The sequence below is a fragment of the Vulpes lagopus genome, chromosome 1 (genome assembly GCF_018345385.1).
Source record: "Vulpes lagopus strain Blue_001 chromosome 1, ASM1834538v1, whole genome shotgun sequence".
Classification (NCBI taxonomy): Eukaryota; Metazoa; Chordata; class Mammalia; order Carnivora; family Canidae; genus Vulpes; species Vulpes lagopus.
Window position 1 is genome coordinate 150,720,756 of NC_054824.1, and position 20,728 is coordinate 150,741,483.

General features: G+C 41.0%; 2 protein-coding genes across 2 annotated transcripts in view; one reads left to right on the forward strand and one right to left on the reverse strand.

Annotated features, from left to right (window-relative positions):
* Positions 1–4,085, reverse strand: part of CATSPERE (catsper channel auxiliary subunit epsilon) — a 193,828-nt gene extending 189,743 nt beyond the window's left edge. Inside the window, exons 1-3 of the mRNA XM_041749540.1 lie at positions 3,659–4,085; positions 2,678–2,803; positions 2,216–2,403 (exon numbers count right to left, since the gene is read on the reverse strand). Coding sequence (XP_041605474.1) covers positions 2,216–2,403; positions 2,678–2,803; positions 3,659–4,085 — 741 coding nt within the window. The remainder of the gene's footprint in view (positions 1–2,215; positions 2,404–2,677; positions 2,804–3,658) is intronic.
* ADSS2 (adenylosuccinate synthase 2) overlaps positions 4,047–20,728 on the forward strand; it is a 36,957-nt gene continuing 20,275 nt past the window's right edge. The window contains exons 1-4 of the mRNA XM_041765320.1: positions 4,047–4,475; positions 16,074–16,176; positions 17,155–17,223; positions 19,438–19,488. Coding sequence (XP_041621254.1) covers positions 4,293–4,475; positions 16,074–16,176; positions 17,155–17,223; positions 19,438–19,488 — 406 coding nt within the window. The 5' untranslated portion in view covers positions 4,047–4,292. The remainder of the gene's footprint in view (positions 4,476–16,073; positions 16,177–17,154; positions 17,224–19,437; positions 19,489–20,728) is intronic.

Consider the following 20,728-nt stretch of genomic DNA (forward strand, 5'->3'; position numbering starts at 1 on the left):
CCTGGTTTGCCAAGGCAGCTGCAATTTGTATCTGTTGTCCCAGCATAAATATTAATAGGACTTTCATTTTCAGTAGTTTACACAATGTATTGTATGGCCATTCTATCTGTGAATATTAAATCACAAAAACTCAAAACCACACTACTTATGTTTGGTACATACATATTTAAGGACGTTTATTGGTGAGGGGATTTATATTAGGATGATAAAGGAAATAAAAATAAATGAATGATACTGTGCTATAACTGAGTATAGGGGCACCTGGGTGGCTCAGTGGTTGAGCATCTGCCTTTGCCTCAGGTCACGATCCTGGGATCCGGGAATGGAGTCTAATATAGGGCTCCCTGCAGGGAGAACTCTGCCTATGTCTCTGCCTCTCTGTGTCTCTCATGAATAAATTAAAAAAAAAAAAACAAAAAAGCAACTGAGCATAAAATACTGTTCTCTAAGGTAGATAATAATATTTAACTCTAGTTTGAAAATAGTTAAACACTTACAGTACTTCTGGTACTAAAAATGTGGTAGTTTGGGCTGTTAGTGGAATACCTATGGAGAAAAAGGTCAAATATAAGTATTAAAATAATTTCTCCTCCAAATAAGAGGGATTCTATAGTAAACCCGGAAGTGGACATAAGTCCATAGGGAAGTTTTGTATAGGACAGAGGTGATACTCAATAAATGGAGCTGGAAAATGGATCTGGATTCATAAGGAGAAAGAAATAATCGCAGTCCTACCATAGATCATTTATGAAAACCAACTCCATTGGGATAAGAAATATCAAAAACATTAATACTCTTAGTAGAAAATTTAGGTAAATGTCTCTCAGATGCTCAGGAAAGAAAGAAATCATTGAAATAAGACATCTACCCTGAATTCTCCACCCCTCCAAAAAAGCTAACAATAAAAAAAAATCATTACATCAAATTTAAGAAATTTTGTCCTTTAAGAGAACACCTTATTAAGAAATAAAATTCAAGGAGCCAGTGACTACTATGGGAAACAACAACATGTTTGTCTTCATTAAACTCTCTCTGAAAATTTAGGGAAGGGAAAGAAATTTAGCATCTCCTTCATTTATGAACGTAGAGCAGGGGTTAGCAAGCTGGGGTCAAATTCCTCCTGTTTTTGTAAAGATTTTCATTGACACACGGCCACACCCATTGGCTTACTAGTGTGGAGTTGTGGATTACATCACCCGAAAGGCCTTACTATCTGGCACTTGCAGAAAGTTTGGTAACCTCTGGTGTACACCATAAAGTCTATAAAGTCTTTGAATTCACGGGCCATGCTTGATAATATCCCCTGTCCCTATACTGACCCATTTGCCAGGCACATGTTGGGAGGTAAAGATATCTTTGCATTCAAGCCTCGCTACCACCCCATGAGACAGGTTTTATTTTCTTCACTTTATGTAGGAGAAAACAGAGGTTGACACAGTTCTGCCAGAATGCTACCTTTTTGCTTTCTCTCAAGGCTACTCTATCTCTGTTGGATCTCCCCCGTGGGTCTGTCCAAGGAGGGGCTGTGGATCCCTTCCCTCGGCAGTCTCTGGAATGGTTGATTTACTGTCGGGGTTCTTACATCCTAATGTTAGAGGGTAATACTTACAGCCAAACCTCCATGGAAGAGAATAGTCACAGAAGGCTAATCATCTGTTTTTTTAACCCATGTTAGAAATATTTCTAAAACATTTCGATCCATTTTCCAACCCAGCACTTGCTACCCAACCCAAGAAAACGCACACTTGGCACTGAGGATTTCTCATGACTTTTGAAGTTTTCACTCCGTAAATCCCATCACAGGAAACAACTCCCATTCCTTATGCAGGAGTTACACCCCCTTACATTTATTTGTTTAGCTTATAAAGCACTTTGTCACAAATCAAGTGCATCTGCCTCCCAGGTAACTTCCGCCACCTAGTTACCCCAGGGAAGTGCCCTCGCCCCGGCCTCCCTCCCCGGGAGCGACTTGTGGGTTCCCCCTCCCTCCTGTGCTCAAGCAGGAGGAAACGAAAGGCTCCGCTGCCCGCAGGGGCAGCGACGCGAAGTGACCGAGACCCCGGAAGAGCGAAGCCCTAAAGCTGCGCCCTCGTCCTCCGCGACTCTCGGAAGGGGGCGGCGGGGCGAGGCGAGGCCGGGCGGGGCGGGGCGGGGCGGGGCTGCGTCCCCACGGGCGACCTCCGCCGGAGCCCCCGGGCGCCACTGGCATCTCTACCTCCACAGGGCAGAGCCGCAGCAGCTCAGCCACGACAGCAACACCGCCAATCCCCGGGCTGACATGGCGCACAGCCGGCCTCCGCCCAACCGCCCAACCGCCCGAGCCGTGCCAGCCCCGGCCTAGCGCGCTCCCGGGGGCGCCAGTGGACCTGGGAGGAGGCGGCAGCTGCTGCGGCGGCGGCGGCGCTGGAGGCCGCGGGGCGGGGCGGGGCGGGGCGGGGTCCCGGGCCCCGCGTGTGCGCATGCGCGCCAGGGCAGGCCGCTACCTGAGCCACCCGCAGCCTCGCCGTTGGTGGGAGTCGAAAATGTAAACCAGGCTTGAGGAAAGGCAGGCAGAAACCAAGCCTGTTTGGAATGAAAGAGCAAAAACCACTTCGGAAAGTCCCAGTTGACTAAACGAAGGTGAAGCTTTTAAATGACTATCTTTTAGCCCAAATTTTCGTTGTGACTATAGAAATACTGCGACAACGAATACATATCTGGCAGTGCTTTCCAGGCACTCCATAGATGGTTTTCAAGTTCAACAGACATGACAGTAACGTGTTGTTACTGAGCACTTGCTTTATGCCCAGCACTACCTTGCGCACTGGAGTGCAAAGAAGTATCACAGCTTTCTGGTTTACAGAGGGATTGTAAACTTGTAAAGCCAAGATAAACACCAAAATTGTCACATGGTATTACCATTTATCTGCTTATTGGTTGTTAGACCAAATCATCTGAATCCTTGAGTGCTGGAACAGTATCTTTACTCCTCTTATGTCATCAGGGCCCAGTGCCACCAGTTTGGAGTAGGTCCTCAGTGTTTACTGACAACCAGTCATCGGGTAATAGTTTAATACTGCACTCTGTTCCTGGGGCCATTAGAGAACGTGACTGTGCGTGTGTGATGCGTATGTGGTACACACTGCATTTAATGCGATTCTGTTCCCACTTTTTAATGAAGCTATTTTCTATCAGATTCGACATCAGTTGCTGTGAGCTGCAGTTGGAAGAGCATTAGTTCAGCAGTAGGAACACTTTACTGCGGAATCTCGCTGCAGCTCAAACACCAAGGGATGTGGAACATCCCCAGAGGGTCTGGGCTCCGGACTCTCCCTACCGATTCAGTCAGCCAGCACCAGAGCAAGTCAGTTTTTAAGTCCTGTAAAACAAGGGTAAGATACTATTACTTACTTATATGGTTGTGAGATTTAAAAGAGGTAAGAGTATCACAGTATTTGGCACAAACTATGCATCAGTATCCCCCTCCTCGTCTCGGAGCCTGTTACTAATGTGCAAAACGGGAAGGGTTACAACCTTACTCGGGTTCTAGATGTTCGGTTCCAACATCCTCTCTTGCTAGACTTTGGAGTTTGCCCTTTCGGATCCCGGTCCCATCTCTGTTCTTATTGCCCTCTAGTTACCCCCCATTCTCAATCTGTACGTTTCCATTCCATCCTACTTGCATTTGGGGATTCCACCCTTCGTATTTCGTACACATGATCTCGTCCCTTAATAAAGACAAGTCGTGTAAGAATAATCTGAAAACGTCTTGGGAGACCCAGACCTGCAGACTGCAAACAGCATGGCCCCAAAAGGCATCGCCTCCGCGCGGAGCGTGGCATGCCGGGAGTTGTAGTCCGACGCTCGAGCACGCACCTCCGCGCCTCTCCGGTTTGAAAAGCGGGAGCAGGGCGGGTAGGCGGGGCGTGGAGGCGAAGCGCCCTCGAGGCCCCGCCCCCGCCGCCTTCCGCTCGCGGGGCGCGCCCCGGGGTGGCGCGCCGGGCTGCGGAAGGGGCGTGGCCTCGGTCCGGGTGGCGGCGGTTGCCGCCACCGGGGCCTCTTCCTGCGGGCGGTGCTGCGGCGGCCGGCCTGCGCGGGGCAGTCATGGGCGCCCGGTGAGCGGGCTGTGGCGGAGAGCGGGGCGGGGCCTGGGTGGAGGGTGGCGGCCCGGCGGGGGCGGGGGCGGGGGCGGGGGCGGGGCCGGCCTCTGGCTCCTTCTTCCTCCGCATGTGGCTGGCGGCCGCAGAGCAGTTGAGTTCGCGCACTCCCCGCCGCCCGCGCCTCTCTCGGGCTCTCCTCGCGTCACTGGAGCCATGGCGCTCGCCGAGACCAACGCGGCGGCATCGTCCCTGCCCAACGGCGACTGCGGCCGCCCCGGGGCGCGGCCCGGGGGAAACCGGGTGACGGTGGTGCTCGGCGCGCAGTGGGGCGACGAAGGCAAAGGGAAGGTGGTGGATCTGCTGGCGCAGGACGCCGACATCGTGTGCCGCTGCCAGGTGAGGCGACCGGGCTCTGACGGGAAGCCGGGCCCCAGAGCGCGGGCGCGGAGCCCGGATCCGTCGTCCAGAAGGTGTCACCTTGAGCTTGCCTCCTCGGGCTGCGGCGACGTGGAGCCATGGCGGGAGGTCCGAGACCCCCGACCCGCTGTCTCGGGGTGTGGGGTTGCGGCGGCCCCGGAGGAAGAGCAGGGGTGACCGGGAGCCTTGCAGAGATGCGCGAAGCCCCGGCAGCTGCGGTTTTCCGTCTGGGGGCCAGTGCCCAGCCCCGAGCCCGGGGCCGCGGTGGCGGGCAGGATGGGGTCCGGGTTGGAGGAGCTGCCGCCCGAGGCCTGCTCCCGACTCCGGGCGGAGACCCCGCACGGCGCAGAGCCCCCCCCCCCATCTCCCACCCAGCGAGAGCGAGTGGCAGTGGATTGTTCCAAAGCGTCCGAAAACCCCCGCGGACCCCCCCCCCACCTGCAGGCCCCCGGCGCCCAGTCCGCTGGCTCCTCGCTGGCTCCTCGCTGGCTCCTCGCTGGCTCCTCGCTGGCTCCTCGCTGGCTCCTCGAGTCCACTTTGTGGACGTGAGAGCCCACCGCCGGGCCGTGGACCCTTCCTGGCCGCGGTCTGCCACTCCGTGCCCCGCGTGTTCATATTGCGGGTAGATTATTCCTGCCCGTTGGTCCCGGAGGAAAGAATCCCGGCTCTTTCGCGAGCGAGGCAAGTAAACACACGGTTGTCAAATCTGGTATTTAGAACTATATTTACATTGTTAGGCTCACCGGGAAAGTGAACTTTCGGGAAATGGATTGGTAATGTACTTCCTACCGGGAGACACGTGGTTTTCAGTGGGAGCTTTCTTCCTATTTGTCGCTCTCTCTGAAGCAGCCTCTAGGCTACGCCTTTGTAAGGGCTCTTAGATAACTATTACCAATTTCAAAATGCGAAATAACCATTGAGCAATAACCATTTTGAAAACAAATTGTAACGCATCTGAAGTTAACTGCTGTTTATCTTGCAAGAGGGTTTCTTCACGACGGGGCACAATATGATGGTGCCGTGCTCCGTGCGCTCTCACAAGTTCGTAGGCCCGCTTGACAGAAAGCTTTCTACCTGAAACCGAGTATCATTTTAAGCACGCAGAAACAAGGTAATCACAAGTACAGAAAAGCTAAGTGCAGGGATTCTGATTTATCTTGTTTTGTTTTTGAAAGCAGAAACTCCCCCTGCCCATTCCTTAGCTAAGATAGTTGTTGCCTCTTGGAATCACCACCAGCACCACCACCTCTCCCTACCTTCAGATCTTTATTCCTCCACCCCTCTGCAGACACACTGATCTTACTTAATACCTTTCTCCTAAGTGTGTTTCCATGGAAGTCCTGCCCCCACTGCCTTAGGAGCTCCTCCAGAAGCTAGCTTCCACCTTACTTTTGTCTTAAAACCAGGTCTGGCCATGCTATAGGGAAAGAAGTATGGGAATACCTAACTTTCCCTGGGTAGAAAGAGAGGCTGGGCCTGTTTGTCCCCTTCCATGTTGTTCCTGACATCTTCCTTTCCTGGAAATAATAGCAATTAGGCCGAGTTGCACCATGGGATGTAAGAAGGTTTGGAGAAAGTAAAGATCAGTAGCATTTATTCTAAAAGATCTTTGATTCTAATAATTCTTTGAAAAATAGTAGAATTAGTGTGTAGATTAGAGAAGGTGTTACTATGTTTTCTTGAACGGCCTCTTGAAGAAGGTCAGGGACCAATCTCATCTGATGCCCTTGGAAAGCCTAGAGAGAAGTGATTGAGGAGGAGCCAAGCTTGGCTTTAAACTAACTGTTCCCTGATGATAGAGAAGGAACATTTGAGTGACCCCGTTAGGTAGACTTTCCTCTCCTGTAAACTTTGACTTAACTGCAAACTTTATATAGTTCTAAAAACTTCATATTCTCGTGCCTTTTAAGAACTTATCATTAGGATTTTTACTAGTTTTATTAGTGAAAGTAGATACAGAATGAATAAAGCATGTATCTTGTGGTTCACCTTCGTAACTGAGTTGGTCAGCCCTAGCTAGTAACCTGACTTCTACTTAATGAAGTTATCCTGGCTTATAAAACCAAAGAATATGAAATGTTAAAATTCCTAGTGAGTGTGTATAAAGCACTGGGGAAAGTCAACATTAGAAAAGACATTTTAAGCTTAAATTGTCCTGTTTGATGATTTAGGTTCTCTGTGCTACTGAAAATACGTACTTTGTTAGAGCTTAATATGTATTTTTGGTCATATTGATGCCAAAACCTCAAGTTTTATACAGATTGATCCTTTAGGAGTGCCATACACATAATGTATCCATAGTTTAACAATGGAATCATAAGGAATTTTTTCCAAAAGAGATTTTTTAGAAGAAAAACTGACATTGCATTTAATTGTATATTTTAACGTGTCAAATGCCTTTTGGAAAGAATAGATGCAAAGCTATTGGCATTTTCATCATCACTGCACTTAAAACTGTATGTCAGATTCAGGATTTACACGGAGTTATTTATTTGGTAAATTCTCTAGATCCATAGATAAGTGTGTAGGGCTTGCATCAAATGACAGCCACTAGAGATATCTTAATTTTATGAGTCTGAGGCACTGCCTACTGTGCTAAGAAAGGCACTGAGATATCTTAATTTTAAATTGATGTCTTTTAAGAAAAAGAAGTAGGCATAGTACCAATCCCAGGCCTACTTCATTTATCCAGCAATCACATAATGAGGATCCACAGGTGATACTCTAAGGGGGACCACTTGGCCCCAGAATTCAGAAGCTGAAAAAAGGCAGGGATTGTATCCACAAGGAGCTTACAGTGTGCTGAACAACTCCATAAGCAAGTATGGCCAGGGTGGGAGTAGAGAAGGATACTACTAGTACAGGTTTTTCAGAGAGTTAAAGTATGGGCATAGCATAAAGGTAGCTTTGTTATGAAGTCTCTTACTGTCTTCCTCACCCCCCACAAATCCTCCAAAGTAAACTGTTAAGCTTTATTGTCTTTATTTTGTTGGTGGAAACTACAGAGATTTTAACTGTTGGACTTTCTACTTTTTAAGCAAGGGCTTACTTACTGTCTCTTGGAAAGCAAACATGAGTCTTGGAAGTTGCTTGTGATTGGGAATAGCTAAAACAGTTTTTCCTTTGTGTTCCCTCCCCCCCCCCCCCCCAGGGTTTTAAAGTTAATATAAAAAGAAAATATTAACTAAAATTAATTATAAAGGGAAAATCTATCTTGTCACTAGCTACATATGTATATATATATATGTATGTATATACATATATATAAAAGATTGCTGTAAAAGTACAATGAAAAAAGTGTTAATTTGTAGCTAGATGCATCCACAAAGGCTCTGAAACCAGCTATTACTAAGTAAAAAAAAAAAAAGTATAAAATACCTAACAGTGGCAAACTGAGACTTTCTCTTTGGAATTATCACAAAAATTGAGAGATAATTTAAAAGGGATAAATGCAATGTCTTGACTTTACACAGCTAAAATGACCTCCCAGACCACTTCCCATCATTTGGAAGATGGTAGAGAATAAACATTTAAGGTACACACCATTCTTCCAGGTTTATAACAATTGCTGTTTCTGTGCCCCCAACAGTTGTTTTTTATATAATTCATAGTATTTCCTAATACTATGTGGTGTACTGAGCTAAATCTTCCTTTCTTGTATTTCTGTACTATGTACAGAAAGTACTCTGTACTTCTCTACTATGTTTTCTCAAAAAGAAGACTTAATTCTTTTTTTGCTGTTGTTTTCTATAGCACCAAGTACTCTGTAAGGCTGAGAGGAATATTCAACAGATATTTATTAGGTAACTGGATCACCTCTAGAAATTTTTTTGAAACCAGTAGTTTAATAACCTTTTCTTGTAAATTATTAAAAATCTCCCTGGATAAATTAACTGGCTGATGGCATGAGTCTAAGGTGGAATCCCCAGCATTTGTTGGATTAACATTTGTTACTTAGTATTTTAACTAGTACTTATATTGTATCATTATGTTCAAAGGCTTTAATAATTTAAAGTCTTATCTCTTTTATCTGTTTGAAAATAGATAACTGATATTTGTATATTTTTGTGTATTTCCTCAGCATATTTTGGTTAAATGCCATGTAATTCTAGTAATTGTTTTTGTCTGCTAAGGGCAGTGTATCTGAAAGTTTAATGAGGATGTCCCAAGTTGTTCACTATGTAAGCCTGTTTTTGTTTTTTTTTTTGTAAGCCTGTTTTATTGATATACATAATGTGTAGAATCTTGTCATTTGGATATACTAGTACAGTAGTATGTAACAGCATATGTAATATATAGCTTATTAAAAATGTCTACTCTTGCGGTATAAATTTTTAAATTTTGAGATCATCTTAGTGGTGTCTGATCAATATTATTTTGGTTCTTTAATTTTGGTGGGAATGTGTGGGTTAGTTGGGTAATTTCAAGTTATCTCTAGGACAAACTGTTGCCCAGAACAAATCTAGAGTGAAATGGTAAATTGGTGAATAGTTAATAGCTTACTATAACTGGATGCAATTTTAGCTATATTATCTTTTGGGGACTATGTCAGATTTTTGACACTAAAGATCACTGTAGATGAGCCATATACCAATAAGGAAGATTGGTAAATATTGGAATACCTCTACTAGTGGAAAAAGGGATTTTGATGTATTTAGTATTGCCTGGCAAACACAATTGAAAAGAGTAAATAGTTCCCATGGCTACTCCGGCTCCAACATGGGTTGGTTCTTTGCACTGAACTAACTTTTAATTGTATTTAATACAATGCAATAGAATTCTTGTAAAAATGGGATTTTTGACTGTATCAACCTTTTTAAAGGAAGGGTTTTATTTATGAGAATTCTTTTTTTACTTGAAATCTGTTTAATTTTAGTGTTTTTAAGAGGATGTCTTTATAAATAAAGAATAGGTGGTTTTTAATCAAGCATTTACAAAGAGCTGCATCACACATCATTGGTTTATGCAGTTTTTGGTTGTAGGTCTGATCTTCCCATCTGTGACCCTCATTTAGTAAGTGTGTATATTAAATTTAGGTACCTAGAGTCTAAAAGCTTCTTGATTAGGACCTAAGATTCTCCAAAGCTTTTCATTATGTGTGTTTATCTGTGTAATGAAACTGGAAGGTAACTATAGTAATGTAAGGTAAAGCAGATCTCTTAAGCCTTTAAAAGGTAACTGAGCAGTGTGCTTGGATGTCTTTGCTAAAAAGAAATTCAGATACCCTGTATATGTTTTCTCTTCCTATCCAGTGTGTCTGGTTACCCTTGAATGGTTTAATTGATCAACTTACTGGTAGTAACTTAACCTGTTCTACTTTGAAATCACAAGTTAATTGCAGTTATATATGAGTTTTCATAAAACTACAGTCATTCTTGGGGGACCTGGGTAGCTCAGTCAGCTAAGCATCCACCTTTGGCTCAGGTCATGAGCCCAAGCTTCCTCCTGGTTGAGCTCCCTGCTCAGCAGGGGGTCTGCCTTTCTCTCTCCCTTTGACCTCCTCCCTGGGTCCCCCTCCCTGCTCATGTTCTCTCTTGCTTTCTTTTAAATAAATAAAATCTTTAAAATAATCATCTTTGTTTATAATTACTTTATTGCTGTGGATTGACAAATGTTTTCCTTTTGGCAAATAGTGAAATGTTTCATCTAGAAAGATACAGGTCTTCTAGTTTTTACCAAGAAACCAGCACAGATAATAAGCATTATCTCAAAACATTGTTAGGTTTCTAAGATGTTTTAAGACTCTAGGCAAGAAATAGGGACCCCTTTTTGGTTGCCGGAATAATTGTGAGGCATGACGTCTGAGGCATTTGCTGCTCTGTGCTGTCATCCAGAGCAGTAACTGTTCTGGATGGATGTTCACTTTGAGGTCTCTATGATTATAGTACAGTGTTCTTGTATTCAGAGCAGACAGGACAAAGAAAAGACATAGACCTTTTTAGAGGCCTGAGTGGCCTGAGAAATGCCTCCAGGCTGTGTGCATGAAATTGCTAGCCCCGGACTCTTTGGCCTCTACTGTTGCTGGCAGAGACACCATTGTTTGAGGTTTAAACACTGCAGGAGGCTGTTGACATGTCTTTACCTCCTCTATCACAGCAGGAACTGGGGGAGGGGTAGTTTGGGGAAGAGGAAGACCTCATAGCAAACCAAGTTAAGAAAGGGAGTCACTTTTGCAAGCTAATGTCATTTCATTCCCCTTCCAAACCTTTTTCCTTTTTTCTTTTTTAAATCTTCCCTAGACCTTTGGAGCTTTTAATTAGAAACTCCCACATATCAACATTTCCTGATCCAAACTTTTATTCTAGAGTTGGGCTTAACAGTCTCTGGTTCCCTCAGAACCAGACATTCCTTAAGCTATGGAAAGAAAATATCTTTTTTTTTCTTGATATTAAAGCCAAATTGGTAAGTATACAGCTGAGAACAGTTACAATATAACTAAATACTATTATGTCATTTCTGTAGTAATTTAGAGGTTTGTTGCTGACAGCATAAATATTAAAATTTGAAGTTAATCATTTTTTATATTCAGTTTATCACCAGGACAAGATGTGAACTTTATAGAGAGCCAGCTGTATACATACCATGTTGCAGTTAGTGCTGGAAATCATTTGGATTCCTTTGTTTGCAAGCAGTGGAGAGAGACTATCTTAAGCAAAATGGAGATTTGTTTGAAGCAGGGACAGGATGGCCAGTTCTTAGAGTGGCCTCAGGTAAAAGTAACTCCTGGGATCTCAGTAGGCAGAACTGGCAACCTTTTTTTTTTTTTTTTTTTTTTTTTTTAAGTACGCTGGGGCGAGGGCCAGGCAGTCCCTAAACTAACTGCTGGCCTTACTACTCAAAATCAAATTCCCAAGAGGGGAGGAGCTTGATTGTCTCAGGCTTGGTTGGATCAGGTTTCCCAGTATGGATCAATTACCAGGGCCAGAGGGAATGATTACTGATTTGCAAAGTAAGGGGTTTGGGAGGAGAGGGGGGGAAGAAGACAGACTGAACAAATAAAAAGTACAAATGACTGAGAGTTAATTTCACGTAGGAAAATATGGAAGGAGGAGATATTCTTTCTGGGTTATTCTTTTTTTGTGACTTGTTCACTAACAGTGTGATATACTGTAGGTTTTTCTAGAGGGAAGAATGTTAGGAATTAAATAGGTTCTTACTGTTTTAACTATAATGAAAACGAGCTATCTCAGTATGTTAAAAAAAAAAAAAAAACTATACAGGTGGCTCAGTGGTTGAGCGGGTGGCTCAGCGGTTGAGCGCCTGCCTTCAGCCCAGGGTTGATCCTGGAGTCCCAGGATGGAGTCCACGTCGGACTCCCTGCCTGGAGCCTGCTTCTCCCTCTGCCTATGTCTCTGCCTCTCTCTCTCTCTCTGTGTCTCTAATGGATAAATAAATAAAATCTTAAAAAAAAAAAAAAAAAAACTATGCATCAGAAACTTTGATTTTTTAGTTTTGAGAACATAGAAATTTTCGTTCTGGGTTTTTTTCCCCCCATCATCATGTTCTAGTTTATGTCAGTGAGACACATTTTTTTTCATAGTCAGTAAGCTTATTTAATATTTTTACTTACATTTAATATTAATGTAAGAATAATAGTCAAAATGAAGGAAATGTTTTGTGACTGATGAGACCTGATTGGGTTTCTTTCCTATATTTATTTTTTAGTATATTGAATTTGCATTTATTCTTGGTATTCAGTATAGAAAAAGCCATCAGTAAGGCATTATAAATTTATATTTTTCCTCAAAGAAACTTGCCACATAATATGCAGTCACTTTGGGTTCATGCTGGTTTTTTTTGTGTTTTGGGGTTTTGGAGGGTATATTTCAAAATTTAAAATGTTTAAAAAATTAAGACATCTGAGAATTTGTTAAGAACTATTTTCTCTCTTGATATGATTCTCTTGGAAACAACATAATTGCTAGTCCACAGTAGTCTGTACTATTTACATGGTACTCTCTGGCCTCCCCAGTTCTACTTACGAGAATTATTAAACATGATTAAATGTATGTGTTCCTGCTACTTGTTCTGTCACACACTCATAGAGTTACCCATGTGAGAGGCAGTACTGTCACAGATGTAGAAGCCTGCAGCTCAGACTGTCTGCCCTTGTAATTCACTGGAGGGGGTGGGTGGGAGGGTGAGGTGGTGGTTGGCAGTGGTGCTCTATCGAAACTTTGTTCTGCTGTTTGCTGATACATGTGACTTCTCCTTGGACCAGTATAATCTGTGTTTGGAGACAATTGCCTGAGTTCTCAAGGTGGATTTTGTATGTTCCACACAATTTATAAATATTTTAGGTTAGCATCCAAATGGACACTTCAAATTTGAAGCTTCATCTGTTGCATTTTGTAAAATGTGATGGTATACTAAAGCTTACTTCATGTATAGATCGCCTTGTCAAAAAACTTCTAATGAGTAGCTCCTTTTCACTTCACCTTGGGAATCTTTTCTCTGCACAGTCGTGTGTTTTAAGATTCAAAGCCCTATACCCCAACTCTCCTTAGGGCACTAATGACCAGACACACTAATAAGCACACTTACATTTTTCTCCCTTAGCTCCTTAATAGGATAATCTATGGTTATTCAGGGTATATTTAACCATATTTTCTTGCTCAACTAAATAGAACTTCAATGAGATTTAAATCATATTAGTAAGCCTTAATAGGGCATTGGTTATTATTGAAAAGGTTGGTTAATGTTGGAGTGAGCTCAGCTGTTCACTGAAGTAATTAAAGCCTTTTGCAGCCCGAACCATCACCTGTAAACTTGGAAGAATTTACAGATTAAACCAATTTATCCCCCTAATGTCATCTATCACAATTGGGTACAACTACCTGCCTTACAGAAAGAAACATCTCTTTATTATGGTTACTGTCAATCTCAGTGAAGTATTATTTAAGAGAGCAGGGGTTTGTTATGCAATAAGAACATTATTGGGCACCACTAAGTTAGTAATTGTTTCAGCACAAGATTTATATTGCTATTTCTATAAAAATAATTTTGTGTAAGTTAGGGAGACTTACTTTAAAGGTCTACTCCAAAGCTTATGGTGTATCTTTTTTTTTTTAATTTGAGAGTGAGCAAGTGCAAGTAGGGGGAGGTGCAGGGGGAGAAGCAGGCTCCCCGCCAGCGGAGCCTGGCGACTCAATCCCAGGACCCCAGGATCCTGACCTGAGCTGAACGCTGATATTTAACCAATTGAACCACCCAGGCACCCCTATGGCGGAGTTTTTACTTAAGCAAATGATGGATTAAAAAAATAAACTGATTTTGCTTAGATAATTATACTTGACTTTTTTGTGTGACAAAGTTAACTAGTACTTTAAACAATTTTAGTGAAAATTTGTTAGGCTTAGTGATTTAAAAAATTGAGAAATAATTCTACTAACATTAGCATCTTTGTAGGCCCTTAAGAAATTTTAAGGAGCTTTATATTCTGAAAAGATTTTTCCTGAAAGTTTGGAGTAGGTTTCCTAAATCATAAAAGTTGTAATAAAAAGGCTAATATTGATAAAGTAAAAGGAAAGTTAAAGAAACCAAGTAAGAATTGTCCTGTGAGTTATTTTTATTTTAGGACTCTATCAGAATGGGTGATAAACTTGCACAAGTATGGAGCAATAATAAAGTGTGTACCAAGAAGTGTATTGTGACATTTATAATGACAAAAGGTTGGAAACAACTGAGCTACCTCTCTTGAGGGACCAGATAAATAAATTACACGTGTCCACATAGGAAGCAATATAGTGTTGTTGTTGAAAGGAGGAGGTGGTTTGGTTTACAAGATTAGGAATCTGTGCTTAGATTTGCTAAGTAAAAACAAGCTGTCCAGGTGTATATAGTTTGCTACCATTTGTATGCATGTAATAAAACAATATGCAAATAACTGTTTGCTTATGCAAACTTAACCTGGAGAAGGACACCAAAAACTCCCGGGAGCTTGGAAGGGCAGGTGGGGAAAGGATTTGAGGAAGACTTCATTTTCACTGTGTATCCTTCTGTGCCTTTTGTATCATATGCAGATGTTTCCTATTAAAAAATTAATAGGAAAGAGTCATTGGTGTACCAGGGGAGGAGGTATTGCTTATCACTCCTGCCTCTGCCCTCCTGTTTCTTGTGCTCTCCTGCCTGGTGTGTCTTCCTGACTGCTGCCCCCCACCCCCCCCCCCAGCTGACAAGTCTTTTTATTTGTTTTGTTTTAAACACACTCAACATACACTATGTATGTTGCTCTTCAAGCAAGGACTTCGTCGCTTTTCATCCATGCAAAACAGTGTAAATCAGCATTTACTTTCTTGAGGATTTTTTTTCTGGAATTTTTTTGTGAATTTGTGATTGGTGATGATTTGGTAAAAGTAAATAACATTCATTTTGTAAAAAATAGCCACGAGATAAACTAGTCATTCTCAGGAGACATAGTTTTGATTGGTATTTTTTAAAAGTCTAACCTGGATACTGTTAAAGTTTTTATTTGTTGCAAGTATGTTCCTGGTTTGTTTGCTTTAAACTTTTTGTTACTATCATGTAGAAGTTTAAACATATAATCAGTTGATTTGTGTTTTCTTCTATGCTTTTTAAACTTAGAAAAATTACCAGTCTGCTATACCTAATTTTTATAATTAACTTCATATCTTGCTTTTTAGTGACCATTTTAGGCATGAGCTTCGTGGAATGGAAGTTTCACTATGGGTTTATAGTATGTTTCTCAGCTTAGAGATTCCTTCACCCAGCGTATTACTTTATCAAGAGCTGAGTGGATTCAGGGATTGGTGCTAAACACACTCACAGGATTGACTTATAAATTTAAACATTAGAGTCTCAGGGTAGCCAATATTTGAGGGAGTTCCTTTGGAGATTTCCTAATTCATAAGTCCATGTATGAATACAAATTTCAGGTCACAAAGCTGCTTGACACCCTCCCTCTTTAGTGCAACGGGGGGAATTATGTGAATGTTTACATAAATTAGGGTAACTAGATAGATTACTTTGCTAATTTAGGGATTTTTCTGTGTTTGGATAAAATATCAATGGGATTTTAATTAGATTGCTACATGTTGAGGTACCTGAGTGGCTCCTCTGCCTTTGCTCAGGTTGTGATTCCGGAGTCCGGGGAATTGGCTCCCAGTAGGGAGCCTGCTTCTCCCTCTGCCCAAGTCTCTGCCTCTCTGTGTGTCTCTTACGAATAAATAAATAAAATCCTAAAAAAAAAAAAAAAAAGATTACTACATGCTTTACAGAGTGCCGAGGAGAAAATAATTTGTTCCCTATACTTCTTTCTAAGTTTTTTCTAAGAGGAGATACATCTTTCTCCTTTCTAGAAACCCAAATTCCTCAGTTTTCTAGGTCCTGTCTGGAAAGAAACACTCAACATATTATGGTGGGGAAAGAAGAGAGGGTAGCCAAACTGTTGTGAAGCCGAAGCCTCTAAAGAATAAGTATTTGTGGCAAATATATACTTGGGTTTTCTTAGGTTATATTGACATTTTAGAAAGAAATTGTTAATTCACTTTGGAACGGAGATGTGTTACTTGTCATATTTATTGTCAGGTGCAATTTTCCCCTATCTTGTATTTTCAGGGAGGAAATAATGCCGGCCATACAGTTGTTGTAGATTCTGTGGAATATGATTTTCATCTTTTGCCCAGTGGAATAATTAATCCAAACGTTACCGCATTCATTGGTAAGTGTATAAACTGATCCACTTGGGTTCTTTTCCCCTCTCAATTGATAATTGTATTTATTTTTCATTATCTGAGCTGATTTTGTCTCTCACTATTCATTGATCCCTTATTAAACTTGACCTTGGTACCCTCTGGAATAGACCTAACTGGCTATTTTACAACTTTGTATTTTAGCATTAATAGTTTTTGTAATAATTTGCATTTAACTGAGGATGCCCGGGTGGCTCAGTGGTTGAGCATCTGCCTTCAGCTCAGTGTGTGGTTCCAGATTCCCTGAATCAGGTCCCATCGGGCTCCCTGCGGGGAGCCTGCTTCTCCCTCTGCCTTTGTCTCTGCCTATTTCTGTGGGTCTCTCATGAATAAATATATAAAATATTTTTTTTAAAAAAATTTGCATGTAACTGTAGTCATTGGCCATCATAATTTTATAAAGTAGAGCATCAAGTTAGCTTTCCACACACTGATGCCCAGTAGGCAATACAAGAGGTGTTTTCATGGATTGATTCTGAGCCCTTAAAACATGATGCAATCTGCAATCTTTTACTCTAATTTTTTTTTTTAATTTTATCTTTAAAAGTGCTAATGACAATCCACTAAATTGCTTTTATGACCACTAATGGGGTGTGATTCCCTAATTTGAAAGGCATTGATTTAGCATCTACTGTAACCTGGTTCAGTTTGCCTAGAACTACATAACTTGGTTCTTTCAAAAGAACAGTTTCACTTGGTTTCAAAGAAGTTTCAAATTATACCAAATATAAGGTTAATGTTTTATGCTCTATGTATTATGTATTTACATTACACTACTGTTTAAAACTACTGTTTAAATCATTTCTGTGGTAACTAACTCCCTGATAAATCAGATGTCCCATTTGTCAAAGTCCTTCGCTCTCACTATTCTAGATATATGGGTTATTGTAGATGTCCGTATTATGAGTATAGAGATTTAAGGTTGGGATTTCTTTGTTTTCCTTTAGGAAATGGTGTGGTAATTCATCTTCCCGGATTATTTGAGGAAGCAGAGAAAAATGTCCAAAAAGGAAAAGGTATGAAAGAATGACAACTTGGCCTGGGGAGTAGCTTCTTGTTTTTGGAAACTTGTTTTGGAAAGTTCGCTGGGATCTCATGCCAAACAAACTTAACATTTTGTCTTATACTTTAAAACTGCAGGTTAGGGCAGCCCAGGTGGCTCAGTGGTTTAGCGCTGCCTTCAGCCCAGGGTGTGATCCTGGAGTCCTGGGATCGAGTCCCGGGATCGAGTCCCACGTTGGGCTCCCTGCATGGAGCCTGCTTCTCCCTCTCTCTCTCTCTCTGTCTCTCATGAATAAATAAAATCTTAAAAAAAAAAATAAAAAAAATAAAAAAATAAAATTGCAGGTTATCATAGGACAAATATTTCAAGTCTATTAAATTGTATTCATTTTAATCAGTATTTTTATTTTTTTATTTAAATTCAATTTGCCAACATATAGGACATCATTCGGTTCAGATGTACAGCATGTGATGAGTACTGTGTTATATGCAACTGGTGAATTAGTAAACTCTTCATCTGAAATTAATCAGTATTTTAAACAAAAGACACATAATAAGGTCATTGTGTAAGCCTTGATGATTTTTTTTTTTTTTTTTTTTTTTACACCTGGGTCATCTGCAGAGTGTCTCTTTAGGCTGTTGAATTACTGTCCGCTGGTGTTGAGACTCAGAGATTCTTGAGTTCCTTTTGTCTTTTGGGCTCAAGTTGGCATCCCCATCTCCCAAAGCTCCATGAGCTTTCTGAGTCCGGAAACCAGCGAGGTCCCCTTTGCGCACTGTCAGGCAGTCTCGTTTCCAACATAATGACCTGGGGACATTAAAGAAGGTTGTTGATGTCCTTCCCTCCAAGTGAAGGAAATGCTCCTTCTATGACGAGTATTCACTTCCGTCTTCTCAAAACAGTTTTTTTAAAAGCTTAATTTCCTGCCTTTCCTAATCTCTTGGATTTTTGGAAATCTGTTTACAGTTCAGTCTGGCCGCCTTGCTGGGGTTTGAAGGGAGTCTGGCCCTGCAGGTGCTGCGCAGTTGAGGAAGAGCATTGCTTCCCCTTGGCTCATACTAAAAATACTTAATTCCATTACGTTGTTAAAGTTTATTGTTCAGACTTAAAAGTAGCAATCTGACCTCAGGTGTTCTGACAACTAAATCTGACATCACAGAGTCCTGCCTGCTGTCCTGCCATCTCTGTTGTCCTGTGTTGCTGTCTGCTTTTTAATGTGGTCAATTTGGGGTCGCCATCCTGCTCTCTGTTCTCCTTCATCCTCTTCAAACATTTTTCCCTTCTTTCTTTTTCCTTCCAGCTTGTCTAATCCGATGGAATCCACTTTACTGATTTTCTTTGTAATATTTTCTGTATAATCTGCCTTAAGCTAACTTTAGAATACAGACTTACCTGTCAAATTGACTATAAGAGGGGGAGGCTTAATATTCCTGTTTCACTTTTAGCACAACCTCTTTATAAGGAATCACTTTTGAAACACATCTTTGGATATTATCAAAAAAATTACAGCACATTTTTAATATCCAGATAGTTATGAAAATGTTTGGAGCCTGGCAGCTTATTCTCAAAATGCATGTAGCTTAGTAAGGTTTTTAAACCTTATGTTTGTTTTTTTTTTTAAACCTTATGTTTTAAAGAAACATATCCATTTAGATTCATGTATCCATTCAGCAATAGTTCTTTGAACATTTTTGGGATGATAGGCCTCGTGCTATGAAATTCATGGCCCCTTCTCTCAGGGAAGATACATACATCACATTACAAGTCAGTTGGAGGGATTAGTGAGAACGTTTTATTATTTTGTTTAATCCCACTTTTATAATTGTCTTTTGGGGAAAGGTACTAGTCCCCAAATTAACCCTTTTCTTGAAATCCTCTTCCTCCTACTCAGCAGCTGGTTCCTCCTCCCCTGCCTCTAATAAAAGTGACCTTTTCCTACCATTTACTTTTGGATTCTTAGAAGTATTTTATGTGGATTTGACTGGCTTGACTTTGGAGCTTTTTAGAATAAAACTTTTAGAAGGATAGAATTTGTGAATGAGTATAAATGTAATGAATGACAGGTGAGAAAATTATTGTTAAACTGGTTTCCTAAGAGGAAGACAAGATGTGTTAAGTGTTTGCTTCCGTGAAAAGCACTTTTAAACATTGTATTTCTAAAGAAATTAAGATTTAAAAATTATACAAAGTGTTCAATTAGCTGTATCTTTTTTCTCCTTTCCTCTAGGTCTGGAAGGCTGGGAAAAAAGGCTTATCATATCTGACAGAGCTCATATTGGTAAGGGGCATTTAACTGTCTAATGCATTTAACTGTCTTATTGTCAGAAACTTGTCACATGGAAGCATTTAGTAGCCAATTTTTCTTTAATTCTAGTGAAAACTAAGTAGGATGGATTATAATAGTTGGGCTCCAAATACATGAAATCTTAGTAGTTTTTTTCTTTTTTCTCTTCTGGTAAAGGACTAGGCTAAATTTTACCTATTTCCGAAGAAAGAATTAGCTAACCAATTGAACCATAAAAGCAGTATCTCAGGAGACATCTCTAATTCTATTATTAAATTAACTGTATCAAAATACGAAGCACATTTATTTGCACATTAATAATCATGTAAAAGCAGTTTTGCTATCTGGCAAATCTGTAGAATGATTCTGTGTCTTAAGTGTAATAATGCAGCTTTATCAGTGGTTCAGGCTTTATTCAGAGTAGTCTTCTCCTCTATGATTACTTAGAGCAAACTGGATTCTAAAATTAATTTCAACCACCACTAATAAATATGAAGTTTGTTTCCCTGCTCTTATCCTATCTCTGATAGAATTGTTAATTATCGATAATATGATTACAAGACCGTAACCAGAAAGAATAGACTGGTGCAAATTCTTCAGTTGCATTTAAGTACAGATGACCCCTGAGGCAGTGGCTACTGTGGTTGTAGCACTGACCTCCATTTAAGAGCAGCCTCAGCAGGGCACCTGGGTGGCTGGGCTGAGTCCTTTAGTGTCAGACTCTTGATCCCATCTCAGGTCTTGTTCTCAGGGTCGTAAGTTCAAGCCCTGCATTGGGCTCCACACTAGGCATGGAGTCTACGTTAAAAACAACAAAACAAAACAGCCCATCAAAGTCCCTTTTAAATATCAGCTAAGTAACAGTGCCTCCAAATAATAGAGGCTCGAAGCCTCTGTGTAGCCTCAGTAATCCAATGAAATAATTTCTTTGAAGCAAACTGCTGGATAGACATACTTTGGGGGCTTTACTCACTTTTTCTAGCTGCTTTAGAAGTTTATTAGATTATTGACTTTAGACCTTTCTTTATATAAGCATTTAAAGGTGGACACGTGCCTTTAATACTACTTTAGCTACATTCTACAAATACTGACATTTTGTATGTTTATTTCCATTCTGTTAAAAAGACTTTGTAATTTTTTTTTTTTTGTGATTTCTGTTTGTCTGTCGTATGAGTTTTGAGAAATATGTTTAAATTTCTAAATACTGGATGATTTTTCTGATTTCTCTTATTTC